The 19,076-nt window shown below is 37.9% G+C and overlaps 1 protein-coding gene across 4 annotated transcripts in view; it reads right to left on the minus strand.

Annotated features, from left to right (window-relative positions):
• The window catches only part of Sfxn2 (sideroflexin 2), a 401,343-nt gene that overhangs the window by 15,650 nt on the left and 366,617 nt on the right, over positions 1–19,076 (minus strand). For all 4 annotated transcript variants that reach the window (XM_090392729.1, XM_090392730.1, XM_090392732.1 and 1 more), the window contains exon 10: positions 10,451–10,498. In XM_090392729.1, the coding sequence (XP_090248855.1) occupies positions 10,451–10,498 (48 nt within the window). The remainder of the gene's footprint in view (positions 1–10,450; positions 10,499–19,076) is intronic.

The raw sequence follows: 19,076 nt of genomic DNA on the forward strand, positions 1-19,076 counted from the left end.
TTTTTGCCGTTCAATTTTCTCTAAATTTCTTGACAAATTAAGGCAGAAAAATGTCGGCATTTCTACAATATTGCATACAAGCTACATGTGATTGTGTATGCTAAAGAACATGGAAACAGGGCTGCAAAGAGGCAATTCGGACCACCCCCAACTGAAAAAAATTATAAGAACTTGGCATAATCAGGAAGAGGATCTAAAAAAAGCAACTCACAGTAAACCTAACCTAAGAAGTGGAACTGCAATGTGGCCAGAACTTGAGGCAGAACTGAATACTTGGATTTTTGACCACAGAAAAGCGGGACTTTCAGTGTCTATAAAAAACGATTATTCATCAAGCGAAAGCGATAGCCACTAATAGAGGGTTCGTCAACTTTACTAGATCAGCATCATGGTGTTCCAGATTCATGTATGTGGACTGAAACAAAAATATCACAAAAGATGCCAGCTGAATATGAAGAAAAAATTATTGAATTTCATCGATTCGTCATTATCACAAGGAAAGGAGAAAATTTTGAACTTGCATAAATAAGAAACATGGACGAGGTGCTGCTGACTTTTGATGTGCCCTCAAACAAAACTGTAGATTCCAAGCACACAAAAGGTGTTACTGTTAAAACTTTGGGGCATGAAAAAACTCACTATACATTGAGTTTTTTGTGAACTCAAAGAAAAACCTCACTACTCATTGAACAAAACTGCCGCCACTATTGATTTTTAAAAGGAAGACGCTACCCAAAGAAAAACTGCTTAAAGGAATGTTTGTACATGTTCACGCAAAAGGCTGGATGGATGGATGGAGGAGGAATGAAGTTATGTATAGATAAAATTTGGTCTAGGCGCCCTGGCGGACTGTTGAAGAAGCCTGCCCTGCTAGTATGGGATCAGTTTCGTTCTCACAGAACAGAAGATGTTAAAAATAAACTCAAGGAACTCAGTTAGCTGTAATTCCAGGAGGTCTAACTAGTTAGCTTCACCCTTTAGATGTCTGTATTAATAAACCATTTAAGGGATTTATGAAGGAGAAGTGGAACAGCTGGATGCAGTCTTCAGATTTTGAGGTTATACCATCAGGAAGAAGGAAGAAGCCTGGCATTTTGCAAGTTTGTGAGTGGGTCAAAGCTTCATGGCATGCTGTGAAACTGATACAGTGGTTGAATCATTTAAGAAGTGTGGCATTCGTAATGCACTGGATGGTACAGAGGACAATTTGTTGTATGAGAACTCAGATTCTGATTTAGAAGAGGTTTGAAGTGTCTCTTCATTTAGCTCTGGATATGAATTTCTGGATTTGGTTGGTTGGTTGGTTGGTTTATAGTTTATTTGGCACAAAAACTACAAAGGTCATACTGTGCCATACTAAAGGTTACAAACATTAGCATTTACAGAAAATTGTTAACAATAAGTCTGTACAAGAATCTAGTTTCATAAAGCAGCATCTCTAGGTAAACAGAACTGTTGCAGAGGGCACAGCAACACACAAGGTCAGAGGTTATTAAAGTAGTGCAAAAATAGTTAACAATATAAGTTAATACATAATATATGAAACACCAAGCCAAGGAATGCTGTATCTACATATATGTAAAATTATAACAGATGCCTTTATAGCAGCACAAAAATAGGCAAAATGGGATTATTATACAATATGCATGGATGAAAATTAAATTTAGCAATGCAGTAGAAACAGAATTAGGATACATATAAACAGAATTACTAGAAAGTACACAAATAGGTAAGATGTCCTACAGCACTACATGATTATTCAAAAAATAAAGTAGTATAAAGATGCATACACAAAATGTATGTTAAGTGATGCAGTATCTACATATAAACAAAATTACTGCAGAGGTTTCATCAGTATATAAATAGATAACTATAGGTTAACATATGTATATACAAAACAAGTCAAGGAAAGCAGTGTCTACATCTAGTAAGATTACAACAAACATTATTATACTAATACTTAAAGAGTCAGAAAGGAATTATTATACAGCATTGATGCATAAAATTTAAGTTTAGCATTATGGTATTTACATATTAACAAAATTACAGCAGGGTACTTAAATATAAAGAGCTAATAAGCTTACAGCAGGGTGATACAAATATACAAGATCAAGGCCCATGGTAATATATAATTGGTCAGATTTAACCTAATGAATAATACATTGGTATAAAAGTTAAGTTAAGCAAAAAAAAAAGTATTTACATATAAACAAATTTATGGTCAAATGTGTTTGTACAAATCAATTCTTACTAAAAAATTAAAAATATGCAATTTGTCTGAGTCTGCTAGCATTTCCCTGAGTGTATATGGCTTGGTTAGATAGGTGAAAATTTCATTTCTTGCTCGTGTAAATTTTTGACAATCTATCAGAATATGATGAAATAGTGAGATGTGTGTTGCATTTTTCACATATGGGAGGGTCATCAGCTCTCAGTAAATGAGAATGCATAAGGTGACTGTGACCTAGCCTAGCAAGGACAACCTCCTCCCTTCTCTTTGTATGTTGACCAGAATGCCAGTGTTTAATTTGAGGTTTAATATTATATAATTTGTTTGTTGATGTTTCTTGCAATGTTAACTCCCACTGAGCAATTAGCTTTGATCTTATAAGTTGTCTGTAGTCTGTATATGGAACTGTCAAATAGTATGTGGAGAAGGTATGGGCTGATTTAGCAGCTGCATCTGCAGCCTCATTTCCTTTGATTCTGATGTGGCTGGGAATCCAGCAGAACTGAACATCGAAATTAAGGATTTTCATTTTGTGAAGCAGGTGTAGCACTTCATAAAGTACTGGATGAGGATTATACATAGGAGAGGAGATAGCCTGTAAAGAGCTCAATGAGTCTGTATAAATTATACACTTTTGGTAGCAGTTTTCTTTTATATGCACAAGTGCAAGCTGAATGGCATGTAACTCTGCTGTATAATTACTGCAGTCTGGTGGTATCTGATTTGAGATAATAATGTCAGGAAACACAGCAGCACAGCCAACAGAGGTGTTAGTTCTTGAACCATCAGTATAGATGGGTAAGAAATCAGCATGTGCTGCTCTGTGTGCATTAAACAATCACCTCAGGCTGGAGCCAACCTCTTTGTCTGATCTACAGGTGTTTATTCTATACAGAATTTTGGAAAAATTTGTTTGATTTCTAGTTGTGCCACCAAAATACGTGGATGGAAGGTGAATCTCCCTCCAAAGAAAACACACAGTAAAACACATGGAATCTTCCTCTCTCAATTACAAATCAAACCTAGCCTTAACCCTTCTAATCTACAGTCATGGCAATATCTACCTTAAGGCACACAGATTCGAGTTTAATGAGTAGTGCATTGGAAATATGAATCAGGCAAGTTATTTAAACAGGACAATAGTTTATTCATCATTAATGAAATATACAAATGGTCGATTATAAGTTCCAAGTAGGTTTTTCTTCTATGCTTCAAATAACAACTCAAAGTTACATTTACATTTAGTCCCTCAACACAATTACTTCTAGTAGGACTACGAGTCTAAAACATTAACCTAAATGTTCTTATATCATCCTCAGATAAACATTTGCAAGTTTTTGCAATAGCTACAACAATAAACACAAGATGTATTACCTAAATTTCTAAACTAGGCTTTCTCTCACATAATGCAAAACAATTCAAATATCGGCATTAGGCCTGAAGTCCTCAAGTATCTTATCTAACAAAACCATTAATTAAACACCATCACAATCTTTTTCTCGAGTTAAACAATGGAAGGATCTTACTTGAACATAAATCTGGACTTCTGTGAATGATCCTTGAAATCATCTCTTTCTGTTACTGTTCGTCTTTAGCACTAAACTTGGGTACCTTTTCTGGGGCTTGTGAGATCCCTCGTTATTATCAGCGAATATCAGGAACTCAGTGGCATGGAAACTCGACATCAAACTTCCATTAAAACCTCTAATCTTAGTCATGTCGCTCCCCGCATTTTCTGTCTGGAATTCAGGACTCCGACGGCGATCCCAAATCATCTCCCACAATGTTAGCAAAGCTCCGTTGTCTTCTCGTATATCGTAACCTCAGGTCGGAACTCCATGTGACTTCGTAACTTCTCAATGACCCAAGAACGGGCCAGTACCGCACGCCTGACTAGTGTGATGAATAACCCGAAAAGAAAACGCCTCGACTCGCCACAGCAAACCTCTATTTATCTGGCTCTGATGACCTTGGGTTCGCTTATGTTCTTGTCCCCTGGGTATTTCGATGTTCTGCACCCGCCACCTTTTCCGGTTGTTGCATTAAGGTGGAAATTTCCCATGCAATGTTGACCTTTGTGATGGTAGATGCCTCAGGTCATAACTTAAGATGATAATCCATCTGGAATTATCGCTGACTAGAGGATTCTTTTAGACACTAATTATTTTACACTTATTTTCCTTTGTTCTAATACAAAACATTTGTAGGCTACAATATTCAGTTATTCACAATTTATAAATTCCATTTCATTAAACATAAAAATTTTCACTATTAAATTACAAGTATTTTTATTGGAATCTTGTTTACCAGTAAAATCGGTATGTAAAGTGTTTTGCATAATTTTCTTTCTATATACACGATTTTATATTAGTGACCAAGCCGTGTATTTTTAAACGTGGAAGTATTCATGAATTATCATTAATTTTCACACCTTGAAACCTTTCAACATTTGTTCAACATTTGTTGAATATTTCCAAAATATTATAGCCGGAGACGAATTTTGGACATATGGTTATGATCCCGAAACTAAGGTTCAAGTTTCATAATTGAAAACACCCAATTCACCTTGGCAGAAGAAGGTATGCCAATCAAAATCCAATATCGAAGTCCTATTCATTGTGTTTTTTGATTTGGAAGGGGAATGTGCAAGTGGAGTCATACAAAGAGGCAATACAATCGATTCTGACTATTATAAAGGTGTACTAGAACATTTACAGAATGATGTGCATTGAAAAAGATGGAAAAATTGGCTAATGGTTTCATGTTGCATCATGACAATGCTCCATGCTGCACATCTCTTCATATTCAATAAAACTGTACGATAAAAAAATTACTCTGTGCTTCTATCCACCATAATCACTCTAGCACTCTGACTTTTGACTATTTTCAAAGTTGAATTTGACAATAAAGAGAAAGCATTTTGCATCAATACAAGAAACTAAAATGGCCACCAACAACACTTAAAAGAACTAAAGAAAGGTAAATTTGTATAACCTACAGATTATTAACCTTTTTTGAAATTCACTGTGCCTTTTAATCACACCTCATACAGTGATGCAGGAAGATTTCAAATTATAAAATTGGATGAGATTATCTGTGCCTATAATTTGATGGAAGAACTTTCCATGTTAACCTCCTTCTAGAGGTTCTACTCCTGGGACCACTTGAAGAATTAGAAAATATTTTCATGCCCTTGGAAAAGGCAGCTGATATAAATAGAGTAGGAGTGAAATGGATAAGCAGTTAAATTAAGCAAGCTGTGCTGGAAAAGAAAATGTTATGGAGGAGGTACAAGACAGTTGGTGGTGATTGGATCCATGAAGAGTATGAAGTGCAGGCTAGAAATGTGATGATCATGATAAAAAAAAAAAGTGCAGTATGACAGCAATTGGCTGGTCAGGCCAAGGTTAACTCAAGGGAATTTTTCTGCTATATGGCACACAAGAGAAAAGAATAATTATGGCAGGTTAACACAGGTGGATAGTCATGGAAGGAGAATAACAGCTGCAAAGGATATAATGAAAATGTTCAACGAGCACTTTATCAGCACATATCATGCTGGTGCAAATGCTCATCATCAAATTCCTGACCTCAAAGGGTACCCTCAATGTACCCTCAAAGGGTGTACAGGATATGATAGTACTACATGAAAAATTTACGTCATTAGTAACTTCCAATCTACAATTTTACTCCAAATCAGTCTGTTACTTGTCAAGACTAAACCATTATCAAATCTTATGTTTCTATCATCTAAGGCACTTTGTACCGTATCAATCCACCTATATCTTGGTCTTCCTCTGGGTTGTTTTGCTGCCAACCTGGCAGAGAACACTTGTTTTGCTAATCTTTCCGTGTCCATTCTATTTAAGTGACCATACTACCTGAGATTAGCTCTCCAAATGCATTCCAGGATGATGACAGTGTCAAGTTCTTTCCTAATATCCTCGTTTTTAATATTATATTGCCATTGATGCCATCTGTTCACGCCTCTAATCTTCCTCAGGACTCTCATATCTGCGGTCTCTAGTCTTTGGTCAAGTGTTTTACTTCCGACCCAGCTCTCAGATCCATAAGTTAAAACTAGTTTGAACAATGTCTTGTATACAGCTAATTTAGTGTTCTGACTAATTTCTCTCTTATTCCATATCAATTTATTCAATTGACTTCCTACCATACCAGTTTTGTTGATTCTGTTGTCTATTTCCATATTTAATTTACCATCTTCACTAAAAATTGTGCCTAAGTAGCTGAAATGTTTTACTTGTTCCACAGGTTCTCCATTCACAACACAGTTGATATTTTCAACGATTCTACCTATTTTCATTGTCTTTGTCTTTTTATTGCTAACCTTCATACCATATCTATTACAACAGTTATTCAATTTAGTCAGGGAATCTTGCAAACCTGTAGCGGATTTATTTAGAAGTATAACATTGTCCGCATAAAGCAAAGAGTATATATTAACATCTCCAATTCTAATATGTTTAATACCACTTTCCTTCACAATGTGATCCATATAAATAATGTACATCCTTGTCTCACACCAGATTTAACATTACACCATCTTCCTGAACTTCCTGATAAATAAAGACTAAGTATTGCTTGATATAATGACCCATTGACACCATATAACTGTAACTTATTGAATAGCTTCTTTCTTGGCACCTTGTCATATGCCATTTCCAGATCAACAAAACTTAAATACAGATCTTTGTTATATTCCCATGCTTTCTCGACTATTTGTCGTAAAGTGAAGATCTGATCCTGACAGCCTCTATTTGGCCTGAATCCAGCTTGTTCTTCACCAAGCTTTTCTTCCACAATTCTTCTCAACCGTTTCTCAAGTATACTTGCATAGATCTTGCCAGGAACACTCAGTACGGAAATACCTCTGTAATTCTCACATTCAGTTTTATTTCCCTTTTTATATATGGGTACTATGAGAGCTCTACTCCAATCATCGAGAATTCGTCCCTCTGTCCAGGCCTTTCTCTTTCTCTTTCTCTCCTGTTTTCATGTCAACTTTATCATCTCTAACTCCTTTTACTGCACTCTTTTCTCCATTTCTAAGCTTCTTCAACAACCTCCAGAATATCTTACCACCTTCTTGATATTTATTTTCTATGTTCTTGCCAAAGTCCTGCCATGAATTTTGTTTAGCTACTTTTACAGTGTTTAGCTTTCTTATATTTGTCTCTGTATTCTCTAAGAGCACACGCTGACTTATTTGACAGGAACTTTTGATATGCTTTCTTCATTTCCTTCACTGCCTCTTTAACTTTCTGTGTCCACCATGGAGTTCTGATTTTTCTATCCTTGCACACAACCTCACCACATGCCTCTCTGGCTGAATCAATCAGGGTTTTCTTCAAGGTTTGGTTCTTGTTCTCAAACTCTTTCAATTTTTGTTCAATAATCTTTGTGTATTTTAGTCTACAGTTCACATCTAAGAGCTGCTCAACTTTTATTCGCTTTAAGACTTTCTTACCTGTCATTCTTTTCAATATGAAATTCAATTTTATCCTGCTCAAGACTAAATAGTGATCACTTCCAATTTCAAATCCTCTGTACACTTTGGTGTTCTGCACCAAGGAGAAAACATCACTATCAACAATAACATAGTCAATGAGACTTTTCTTATTCCCTGCCTCTTCTCTCCATGTGAGTTTATGCACATTTTTATGTTGGAACATGGTATTAGTAATAACCAGTTCATGTCCTGAGCAGAAATCCAACAGGTATTTGCCATTATTGTTAGCTTTGCTCTTTTCTCCAAATTTTCCCAAAATATTTTTGTATGTCTCACAATCACTTCCTACTCTGCTATTTAGATCCCCAACAAGGACCAACTTTTCCTTTTTCATTGTGTCAGTTGCGTTCTCTAAAGCCTCAAAATGCTCCATTTCTACCTTACTAGAACCTTCTGTGGCACCATAGGCACAAATAAGTTTCACTGTCCAGTTCCCATTCTGATAATTGATCACTCTACTTGAGACTGCCTGCCATTTAGGAAGATTAGCCTCATATTTAGTGTTGAATACTATGGCTACTCCTTGCTGTCAATATATAGTAGAGAGGTAAGCATTAGGAGAATTGGAAGTGAAAGAATCAGAGGTGTATCAGATATTGGATTAGATATTAATAAGGCTGTGGGAATGGATAACATATCATCACGTATTCTTAAGGAATGTGCACCACAGTTGGCTATGCCCTTTACTTGGTTATTTAATGAAAGTCTTGCAGTGGATGGGGTTCCTAATAGTAGCACTCCAAAAGCATGGTTCTAGGACAGAAGTCTCCAACTATAGACCAGTCTGTATAACTGCGATTGTGGTCAAGGTGTTGGAGAGACTGGTAAGGAATAGAATATGGGATTGAGTTGATGGACATAGCATTCTTTATGATGGCCAGCATCTGTAAAGAGTAGGTCCTGTCTTAGCAATTTACTTGCATTATATGATAAGGTAACAAGCATGTTAGATAAGGGAGAATCATATACAGTGATATTCTTGGAGTTTGCAAAATCTTTTGATAGATAACCACATGATAAGTTCGTGTTCAAGTTGCAGAGGATGGGAATAGATAGTATATTGGTTAGACAGTTAGTTAGACAATATTGATCAGAGATTGGCTGTCTGAATAATACCAGCAGGTTGCATATGTGATGGAGCAGTGTCTCAAAAAAGGAGGATAACCAGTAGCGTGTCCCAGGGTTCTGTTCTTGGTCCCCTACTGTTTAACTTGTTTGTAAACAACATACATATCATGTGGACTGACTGGAAATCTTCAGTTGTTTTCTGATCATGCAAAGTTGGGAAGAAGTATTTCCCCAACCTGATGTATCTGCTGATGTTAAATCCCTTCAGGAAGACTGAATGGACTTTTTACTTGGACAAAGGAGTGGGGCTGCAGTTTTAATATTAATAAGTGCAAGGTGTTTCATTTTGGAGTGCAGAAATATAAGGCTGTGTACTATATCAATGGTGCCATACTGCAGGAAGTGGATGAGATTAGAGATTTGGGAGTGATGGTTGACATAGACTAAAATTTAGAGGGCATATTGTTAGTGTTACAAAGGCTGCACATCGTAGTGCTGCTATGATAAGAAGTACTCTAATATGTAGGTAAAAAAAAGTGGTTGTGCCACTGTATAAAGCACTAGTCAGAGTACACTTGGACTATTGTGCTCAATTTTTTACTAAGTAATTTAAGGAAATTACAACGTCAACTAGGATTCGTACATTAAAATAAATTTTAGTATACTTCAATATTTCGGCAACGTCACGTTGCCATTTTCAAGAAACTTAAGAACAAGACACGTGTATGCAGGCACAACAAACAGTAAATGAGGAAGAAGCAGGAAGCTATTATTTCTCCTAAAGTCCTGATGGTGACCCCTAGTGGGCAATGTTGGTATTCTTGGGCGATTGGGCTGAAGGTCTTCTGATGTAGGTTTCCCAAATTTGAGGCAGTCTAATGCAGCCAAATTTGTTGAGGTTTGGATTGTTTCTAGGGCTGAAGCTGATTCCATCAAAAGCCTTTCATATTTGTATTTACTACGGTGTACTATTGTGGCTTTCTTCCACCGTATTCTATGGCAGGTATCCAACGCATGGTCAGCAACCTGCCATAGAATACGGTGGAACCGTAGCCACATAACAATAGAATATTGTGCACAGATTTCGTCACATGGTTTTCATGATGGTGAGGATATTTTAGAAAGTGTACAGAGAAGATTGACTCAAGTGGTAACTGGTCTTTAGAATATGGGGTATGAAGATAGATTAAGAGAGTGCAACTTGCAAAGTCTTGTGAATTAGGTGACGAAATCTGTGCACAATAAACCCATATGAGATATGATCAAGACTGGCAAATCTGAATTAAGGACAAGTAACTAGCTTTGCTGTAATAGAATTCATAGTTGAATTTTGTGCTATTTATAATCTTGTATAACTGTTTCAATTTTTAGTGTTATGAGTGTACCTGAATACATTAAAAAAGATTTTCTGATATACCACTTTATCCTCCCTCAAGTCCCAAAAATAAAATAAAATAAATCTGCAACAACCCCAAGCATAAAGATTTGGACTTCTACCTGTACTAAATAAATTATAGAATGTTTAACAATTAACATCTTCCCAATATGGCATATATAGCAAACATGTTTCAAAATTTAAAATTATTGTTAATTAATTTTGCAAAAAAAAAAAAAAAACTTACCATTTTTGAGGATAAAGAGCACATGCAACTGGAACCATAAACAAAAGGCTATAAAAGAAATAGAACAAAAGTAATAAGCATATTGACATAAAAAATACAAAGATGAGGTACATTTATTTTATAAATGACCCTGAGTTGTATCATTTCTATAAATCAGAAGATTTCATTACTGATTATTCGGATAATCAACAGCAATCATACATGAACAAGTATACCTTCCAAAACAACTACTGATGACTCCAGAGACAGTTGATTAGACTAACTGCATAATTTACATGAATTTCCACAGTGACTGACAACTTCAGTTTCCAGAAGCCTCTACTAGTCAGGAAGCATATTGCTGACCTCCATTTATAAAATGTTACATGCTGAACTGCAAAGAAAGAAATTATGACACTGACTGAGGAGAATCTTCTCCTTCTTCTGCAGCTTTTCCCACTTAAATAAGGTCACTGTTTGTGGTGAGTCTCCTCCACAACTTCATCTCTTGGACTGTAGCCACATCCAAGTTCTTCATCCTCAAGCCCTCCTCCACCATCTCCCTCTATCTCTTCTTTGGCCGTCCGTACTTCCTCCTCCCCTCCTCATCACATGACCAAACCATCTCAACCTTGCCTCCTGTATCTTTGCTCCTAAGTTCGTAACTTTCACCGTTCCCCTTACATAATCATTTCTCAGATGATCCTTTCTGGTCACACCGCACATCTACCTAAGCATTCTCATCTCTGCTACCTCCATCCTGCTGATGTTATTTTTCCTCAGGACCACAGTTTCCAAAGCATACGTCATAGCTGGTCTCACTACTGTCCTGTAAATTTTGCCTTTTAAACTGATTGGCCCTCTAATCACATAGCACTCCAGTTCCTCTATCCTGCTTGTATCCTGCATCTCGCTTCCTTCTCAGCCTCACCATCCTCTTTCATTGTTGAACCTAAGTATCTAAAGTCACTGACCTTCCTGATGATAAATCCAACTCCAGATCTGTCTCCTGGCTGCCATCCACTTTGCAACACATATACTCGGTCTTACTTCTGCTCAGTCTCATACCTCTCTCTTCCAGTACTTTCCTCCAACTTTCCAGTTTGGCTGCCACTTCTTCTCTTGATTCTGCACACAGCACGATGTCATCTGCATACAACATAGTCCAAGGCACGTCTTCTCTCATTTCCTCCGTCACCACCTCCATCACAATATTAAACAGCAACGGACTTAATGCAGACCCTTGATGCAAGCCAACTGTTACTCCCAGGTAAGTTCGAACACTTGTCTTCACATTTCTGTACATCTCCTGCACCAACTTGACATATTTCTCCAATAACTTCTTCTCCCTCAGGCACCTCCAGACTTCTGGCCTTGGCACTCTATCATATGCTTTCACCAGATCAATAAATACCAGATGTAGCTCCTGTTGCTTGAATGAGGAAACTTTTCCATCATCTGTCGTATCCCAAAGATAGCATCTGTGGCCAATCGACCAGGCATGAAGCCAAATTGTTCCTTTAATCTCCACCTCTTTCCTCAGTCTTCCATCAAGAACCCTTTCTAGGATTTTCATTGTGTGAGACATCAACTTTATTCCTCTGTAACGTTAGAGTTACATCAACTTTATTCCTCTGTAACGTTAGAGTTACATCAACTTTATTCCTTTTACAGTCTTGTGCATCCCCTTTACCCTTGATGATGGGGCCAAGAGTACTTTTCCTCCATTCCTCAAGTATATTTTCCTGTTGGCAAACTTTCATGAACAGGTCCCACAGCAGGTCAATTCCCTCTTCCCCCAGAGCTTTCCATGCCTCCACTGGAATCCTGGCTGGGTCCACCGATTTTCCATTCTTCATCCTCTTCATGGCTTCCTTCACTTCCACTCTACTGATGTTCTGCACCATCCTCTCAGAAGGCTGCCCATCTTCTCTGTGAGTCCTCGCATTTTCCTCATTCAAAAGTCCCTCAAAGTATATTCTCCATCTGTTTCTTATGTCCACATCCCTCCATAATATTCTTCCTTCAGCGTCTTTGATCTGCCTCACATGTACGATGTCCTTTGAAGCCTTATTTCTACATTTTGACAATCGATAAATCTTTCTCTGTCCTTCCTTTGTTTCCAATTGATCATACAGGTCTTGATATGCCATGGCCTTTGCCTGTGCAACAACTCTCTTGGCTTCTCACTTTTTTCTCTCTATATTCCTCTCTGTCCTCTTCCACTCTTGACTCATCCCACTTCTGCTTTGCCTTCCTCTTAGCCGTCACTGCTTCTTGTACATCATTATTCCACCACCAACCCTCCTTCTGCTCTGTAACCTTTCTGGATGTTTCACCAAGTACCTGAATTGCACAGCTTAGAATTACTTTTGAATTATGTCTCCACCAGTCTTGTACACTTTCTAGTCCATCTGAAATCCTCTCTAACACCTTCTTCCTAAAACGGTTCATCACACTCTCTTCTTTTAAGCGAAACCACTTAATTTTCTTCCTCCCATGGCTTCCAAAGGTTCTTATCTTTGACTTTATTTCAAAGTCTGCACACAGCAGCCAGTGTTGCTGCACCACTTGATCTGTTGGAATTACTTCACAATTTGTTACTGCCTAAGATGTTTTCTTCTAGTCAAAATGTAGTCAATCTGTGAACTATTGTAGCCACTTTTAAATGATATCAAATGCTCTTCCCTCTTACAGAAAAAGGAGTTCACAATTGCCAGATCAAACGCTACTGCGAAGTCCAAAATCCTCTCTCCTTCATGGTTCATCATTTCAACTCCATGGCCACCCTGCACCCTTTCACAGTCCCTATTCTGTCTTCTATGTGTCCGTTCAAGTCTCCTCCGACAATCACCATCTCGTTTTCTTCCAGTTCCCTCATTTCTTCATCTAGCACATTCAAGAATTCATCTTTCTCTTCTGCTGTACATCCAACATGTGAGATGTATACACATAAGACGACCAGTTGCTCTTCTCCAAGACCCAGTTTCGTTTGCATGATCCTGTCATTCCTCCTACCCATTTCCAGTACTTCGCCCTTCATTCTGCCACACACCACAATTCCGACACCATTTCTTCCCTCTTTATTCACTCCAGAGTAGAACAATTTATATCCGTCTCCTAGTTCCTTCACCTTTTCTCCCTTCCATCTTGTCTCCTGCACACATAAAATGTCCAAATTCCTCTTCCTCATCATGTCTTCCCCTTCCAGTCATGCTTCCAACATTCGACGTTCCCACTCGCAACATTCTCTCCACTTTCTGGGCTCGCTTCTTTAACCACAACCACCCTTGATGCGGTAGCCCTCTTCCACTTCTCGCAGTTGTAGGGCGATGTGGCCGCAAGTCGCTTAAGGGGGTACACCTTAGCCCTTGTATCACTTTCTTTTCGACTCATTTAATCATAGGAGGAGAATATTAGGAATTATTAAATAATTATTTTTCTGATGCAATATCAGATTGCATTCCTAGAGTTCAAAGAATACACAGGGTGGGAGTAAAATGGATGTACCATTTTATTAAGCAAGAGATTCTTAAGAAGAAGAAAAAGAGAAAAAAAATTTATGTGGAAGGAATACTGCGTGCATGAGAATGATATCAGTTATAAATATTAAAAGGTCCAGGTCAGGAGAGTTACAACTATTGTACATGAATACGAGTATAAAAAGAAATTTTCATTTCAGACAAATTATGAAGACTACAACCATGTTAGAAATAATTACTTTAATTTCCCAACGTTTCAATCTTCACATTAAGGTCATCATCTGGAGTATACACACACACACACACACACACACACACACACACACACACACACACATATATATATATATATACAGAGATAAGCTATATTACATTTCAAACAGTATGGCAAAGAGACGATGATTTGATCAACAGTTATTCTACTGGTCTGACCTCTAGTGAAATAAAATAAAATTAAAATAAAAAAATAAAAATAAAAATTTTTTCACTAGAGGTTATGCCAGTAGAATAGCCATTGATCAAATCATTGTCTCTTTGGTATACTGTTAGAAATGTAATATAGCTCGTCTCTCTAATATGAAGACCAAAATGTCAGGAAATTAACTGAATTATTTCTAACATGGTTGCAGTCTCCATAACTGAAATGAATGCTGATCACTGTGCAACACTAAAGGAAAGGATAAAAAGAAACTGTCTCTGCAAATTAAAGACAACCCAAAAGAATTTTCTTTTTTTCTCTGTTGTTATTATATTCTGCTACCCCCCCCCAATTCCAATGGAAAAGCACAATGGAAAAGCACAATTCCATTCAGTCAAAAATTCCAAGCAGTGAAGTCACCGTTCTTGATTTCAATGTCTACAATTCTAATTGGCTTCCTTTTTTCAAATTTCACTACCATAAGCAATGGCATAAAACAGATCATTCATCTCCCTACCTCCTCTTCACTCACTGAACTATCTGAATCTCTTCTTAACTAGCTCTCCTTCCAAGTACTCTGGTTATGTGATTGCTCCTCTTTACCTCATGGTAAAGGTGACCAAAATCTCACCTGTCTCTAGTGAAATGTCCTTCTTTTAGCCATTCACAATCTCACATACTCTGGCATTACAACAATGCCAAGTAGAAGGATTTATGTGACTTTTACTCGCTCTTCCCATGGTCAGACTACTGTTTTCATTCTTCAGATCCAAATACCTGTTGTGATCTTGTTACAGAAATAATCCATATTGCAATGGATTATTTCTGTAATCCATTGCAATATGGATTACAGAAATAATTACAGAGATTCCTCACTCTGTTCAAATTTCCCAACCCATATATAAACGTTCTCCAAGAAATGTATGTCAGGGCTGTCCAAGAAAAGCAAACAGCCTTTCACAAGTGGCTTGAGACGAAAACACCAGTTTCCTTCACAGTTGCCCACAACACTTGTAAAATCGCCATTAACACGTTTGCTGCCAACTATGAGTATACTCGTAGTTGGTAAACCAGCTACACAAGCCAGCTACGAATATACTCGTATGACGCTTACCGCCGGCAACGAGATTACTGTACTGACCTTGAAGAAGTGAAAATGCTTGGCTTGTGGAGCTAGCATCAAAACTGTGTATTCTCATAGATAGTATATGCTCTGCACAAGCCAACTACGAGTATACTCGTATGATGCTTACCGTACTGACCTTGAAGAAGTGAAATTGCTTGGCATACGGGAACAGACTATGCCAAAGTAGCGTGGCAGCAAACGTGTTAAAAGAGCAAAATTTAAATTCAACAAGGATAAATATAGAAAACTCACTGCTTGTGCCACTGGAAGTCATGTCTTCTTGTTCTTTGCCAAAATTGTTGGGTGCAACTTTTTTTCATCTGTGCTGCCTCCTCTATCTCACCCTAAAAATAGCATTGTAACATCACCTAAAGACAAGGCTAATATCTTGGATTCACTATTCTCTTCCAACTCCTCCATGTATGACCATGGCAAATTACTTGCTTCTATGCCTAGAACTTTGCATCTCATGCCTACTGTGACCTTCTGCCAGAAAGACATCAGAAGAATCTCGAATAACTCAGATACTACAGAGGCAGCTGGTCCTGATGGAAACTTACCAATTGTGATCAAACGCCGTGCTCCTGAACACCTATTCTTTGTCCTCTATCCACTAAACTATACTCAGCTGGCATCCACCATACAGCATGAAAGCCCATATACAACCAGTTCCCAAAAAAAGGAGATAAATCTTTGCCATCAAGCTATCAACCTATTTTCACATCAGTTTTGTTCTAAAGTAATGGAGAAGGCTATCAACAGTCAATTTGTTCAACACCTTGAGAATTGCTATCTAATTAGTAACTACCAGAATGATGCCAATCTAGATCCACAGGAGATCTCATGGTCTACTTCACACACACACACACCTTTAGACCCATTCCACAGAAAAGTTTGGAGAAACCTGTGCTATTGCTCTTGACACTTCCAAGGATTTTGATAGGGTCTGGCACTGAGGGCTTCTCAATAAGCTGCCATCATTTGAACTGCCTTCATTCTTGTCTAAAAATGAATACCAGTTTTCTCTCAGATCGATCACTACATGCAATGGTGGATGGTGTTCTCTCTTCACACATTCCTGTTAATACCAGTATTCCCCAGTATTCATCATTCTTCACACACCACTTGTCTTATGCATATGGCCTTACAGTCCTCAAACATATCAGGTTTCAAGATCTTCTGTAATAAGTGACCTGAACACTGATCTCCACAGCCTCCACATGCTTCCGAAATGCAGTTTTGCTTGTTTTCTCATTAAAAAACCTCATATCTTCTCCATTTACTTTTGATAATGCTCAGCTCAAAAGGCAAGACCAAATTTATCTTAATCCAAACCTTTCCTGGCACAATCATATCACTTCTATAGCATCATCAGCTTCCAAAAAACTTGGCATCCTTTTCTACTCGAGATGGTACTTCTCTGCTGAAGTTATTTATTCTGTATAAATCCCAAATCTGACCAACATTGGAATACTGCTCTCATGTTTGGAGTGATGCACCTAAGACCTTAAGAATTCTTGTTGCTGTTCAGAAAAGGGTAGTTCAGTTGATTAATGGCACATCTCTTACAGACTCTCTTCAGCTACTTTCCCCATAGAAGATCAGTTTCTGAATTGTATCTCTCTTCTACAGATATTTCCATGGCCACTGTTCAGCAGAACTAACATCCATTATGTCTCTCACTTCTACAAGTTCTACAGGAACTCAAGCAACAGCTGCTCAACATTGCTTCACAGTCAAACTGCATATTCACCAAACCTGATACTTCCAGTCATCTTTCATTCCTTCCACCTTAATTCTGTGGAACAGCTTCTCATGCGAAGCATTTCAAAAGGATTACAATCTCCAACAGTTCAAAAAGAATATCAACAGATTACTCTACTCCTGACTCTGCTCACACGTGGTGTTTGTTTGCTATAGGTTCTTCTGCCTTTCATCTGTGGGAGGGGAAAAAAAGAAAGAAAGTGAAACATTTTGATGGGACTACAAGTTATTAACAATTGTAAAACCAATTGAAAGAATGAAAGCTAGCAATACAAAAGAATGTGGGAATAACAGCAAAAGCAAATAAGATTGTGGAAGAGAAAAACCTATGAAGGAAGAAATAAATATAAGTCTAAAGAGATAGGTGACATGGAAATGAAAGTAAACAGGAATCGTGAAATGGAAGGAATGGAAAAATGAGAAGGAGAGCAAAACTATGACAGCAACAGAGAGTGAAACTGCTGGAATGCAAGATTTGTTTGGAATGAAAAATAAAATAAGAAATATGTGCAGCGATATCAGATATTTTGTGAAGAATGAAAAGAGGGCAAAAGGACAGAATGAAGGCAAGTAGAGAAAAAAAGATAACAAATGACTTGAGAATAGCAATGTACAGAGATTCCATTAATAGTAGTACGGCTAATGAGAGGATTCACCAGGTCTGCTTTCGAGGAGGGAGAGAGAGAGAGAGAGAGAGAATGGAAAGATAATTAATGCTTCACACATGAAAAGTCAACAAACAAGAGAGTGATGGTTGCTAGAACAAATGATTTGGTCGGACAGGAGAATGTAAGTATGGATATCAGGAGGTTATTGGGGAGAGTGAAGGATAACAGTGTAGTAGTAGAAAAGGTTGTCAGTGTATTGCCAAGGTATGACAATAATGAGCTGTTACAGAGACTGAGAATTATGAATGGTATGGTGACAGAGCTGTGTGGTGAAAAGGGAGAGAAGATTGTATATGTGTGACATGCATGTGAAGAAGAATGGATTTGCACAAGAGTGATGGTGTGCATTTGAATGGCTTTGGTGTGAGTCAACTGGAGAGATTGTTGCTAGAAGGAAGTGCAGTGAGTGATGCAAGAAACAGATCAGAGGAATTAAGAGGAGAAGTGAAACAGATGAGAACTGAAATGTTTCTAATGAAAATAGTAGTAGTAGGGTGAGAGATGAAGAGAGAATGGGAATGGAAAAGGACAAAGAAATGGGGGGGTGGAGTGCACAGCACAGGGAGAGTGGATACTGGAAGTAGTAGTGAATGTGCATATGGGGATGATCTGCAAAGGAATGAAATAGATCATGATGTGAGAGTGGAGGAGCAGATGAGTCTAAAGAGATATGTAGGGTAAGTGGTGATAATTTCCCTCAACTTGCTTGGCCAGTTCCTTCTCATAATCTGATTTTGCCTTCCTTCCTTATCACATGTTACCTTTCTTGCCTGGCCTCTGTATTGCAAGTGAGCTTGATGGTCACCTTCTTCTCATTTGGTGAAAGCGATCATGTGGTATTGACTTGGGAGGTTGCAAAATCTGTGGATTTTTCTATTAAGAAGGGGTATGTACGGAACTACAGGTTAGGCAATTATAACAAGCTTCGGAGTGAGCTTGCAGCCATCCCATGGCAAAACATATTGCAAGGGAAAGATGTTAGCAGTGCTTAGGATAAAATCAGCGGGTATCTGAGGAAAGCAATATCAGATTGTGTCCCTATGGTCAGGAGGTCAAACAAGGCAGGCATTAGATGGATGAGCAGTAGTATCAAGCTTGATCTGCAAAAAAAGAAAATGTTATGGAGAATTTACAAGGAGAAGGGCGATCAGGACACCCATGAGCAGTACAAGGCTCAAGCTAGGAAGGT

Source organism: Typopeltis vanoorti, chromosome 5 (genome assembly GCF_054136105.1).
Source record: "Typopeltis vanoorti isolate ZY-2024b chromosome 5, IOZ_Tvanoo_1.0, whole genome shotgun sequence".
In the NCBI taxonomy this organism is placed as follows: Eukaryota; Metazoa; Arthropoda; class Arachnida; order Uropygi; family Thelyphonidae; genus Typopeltis; species Typopeltis vanoorti.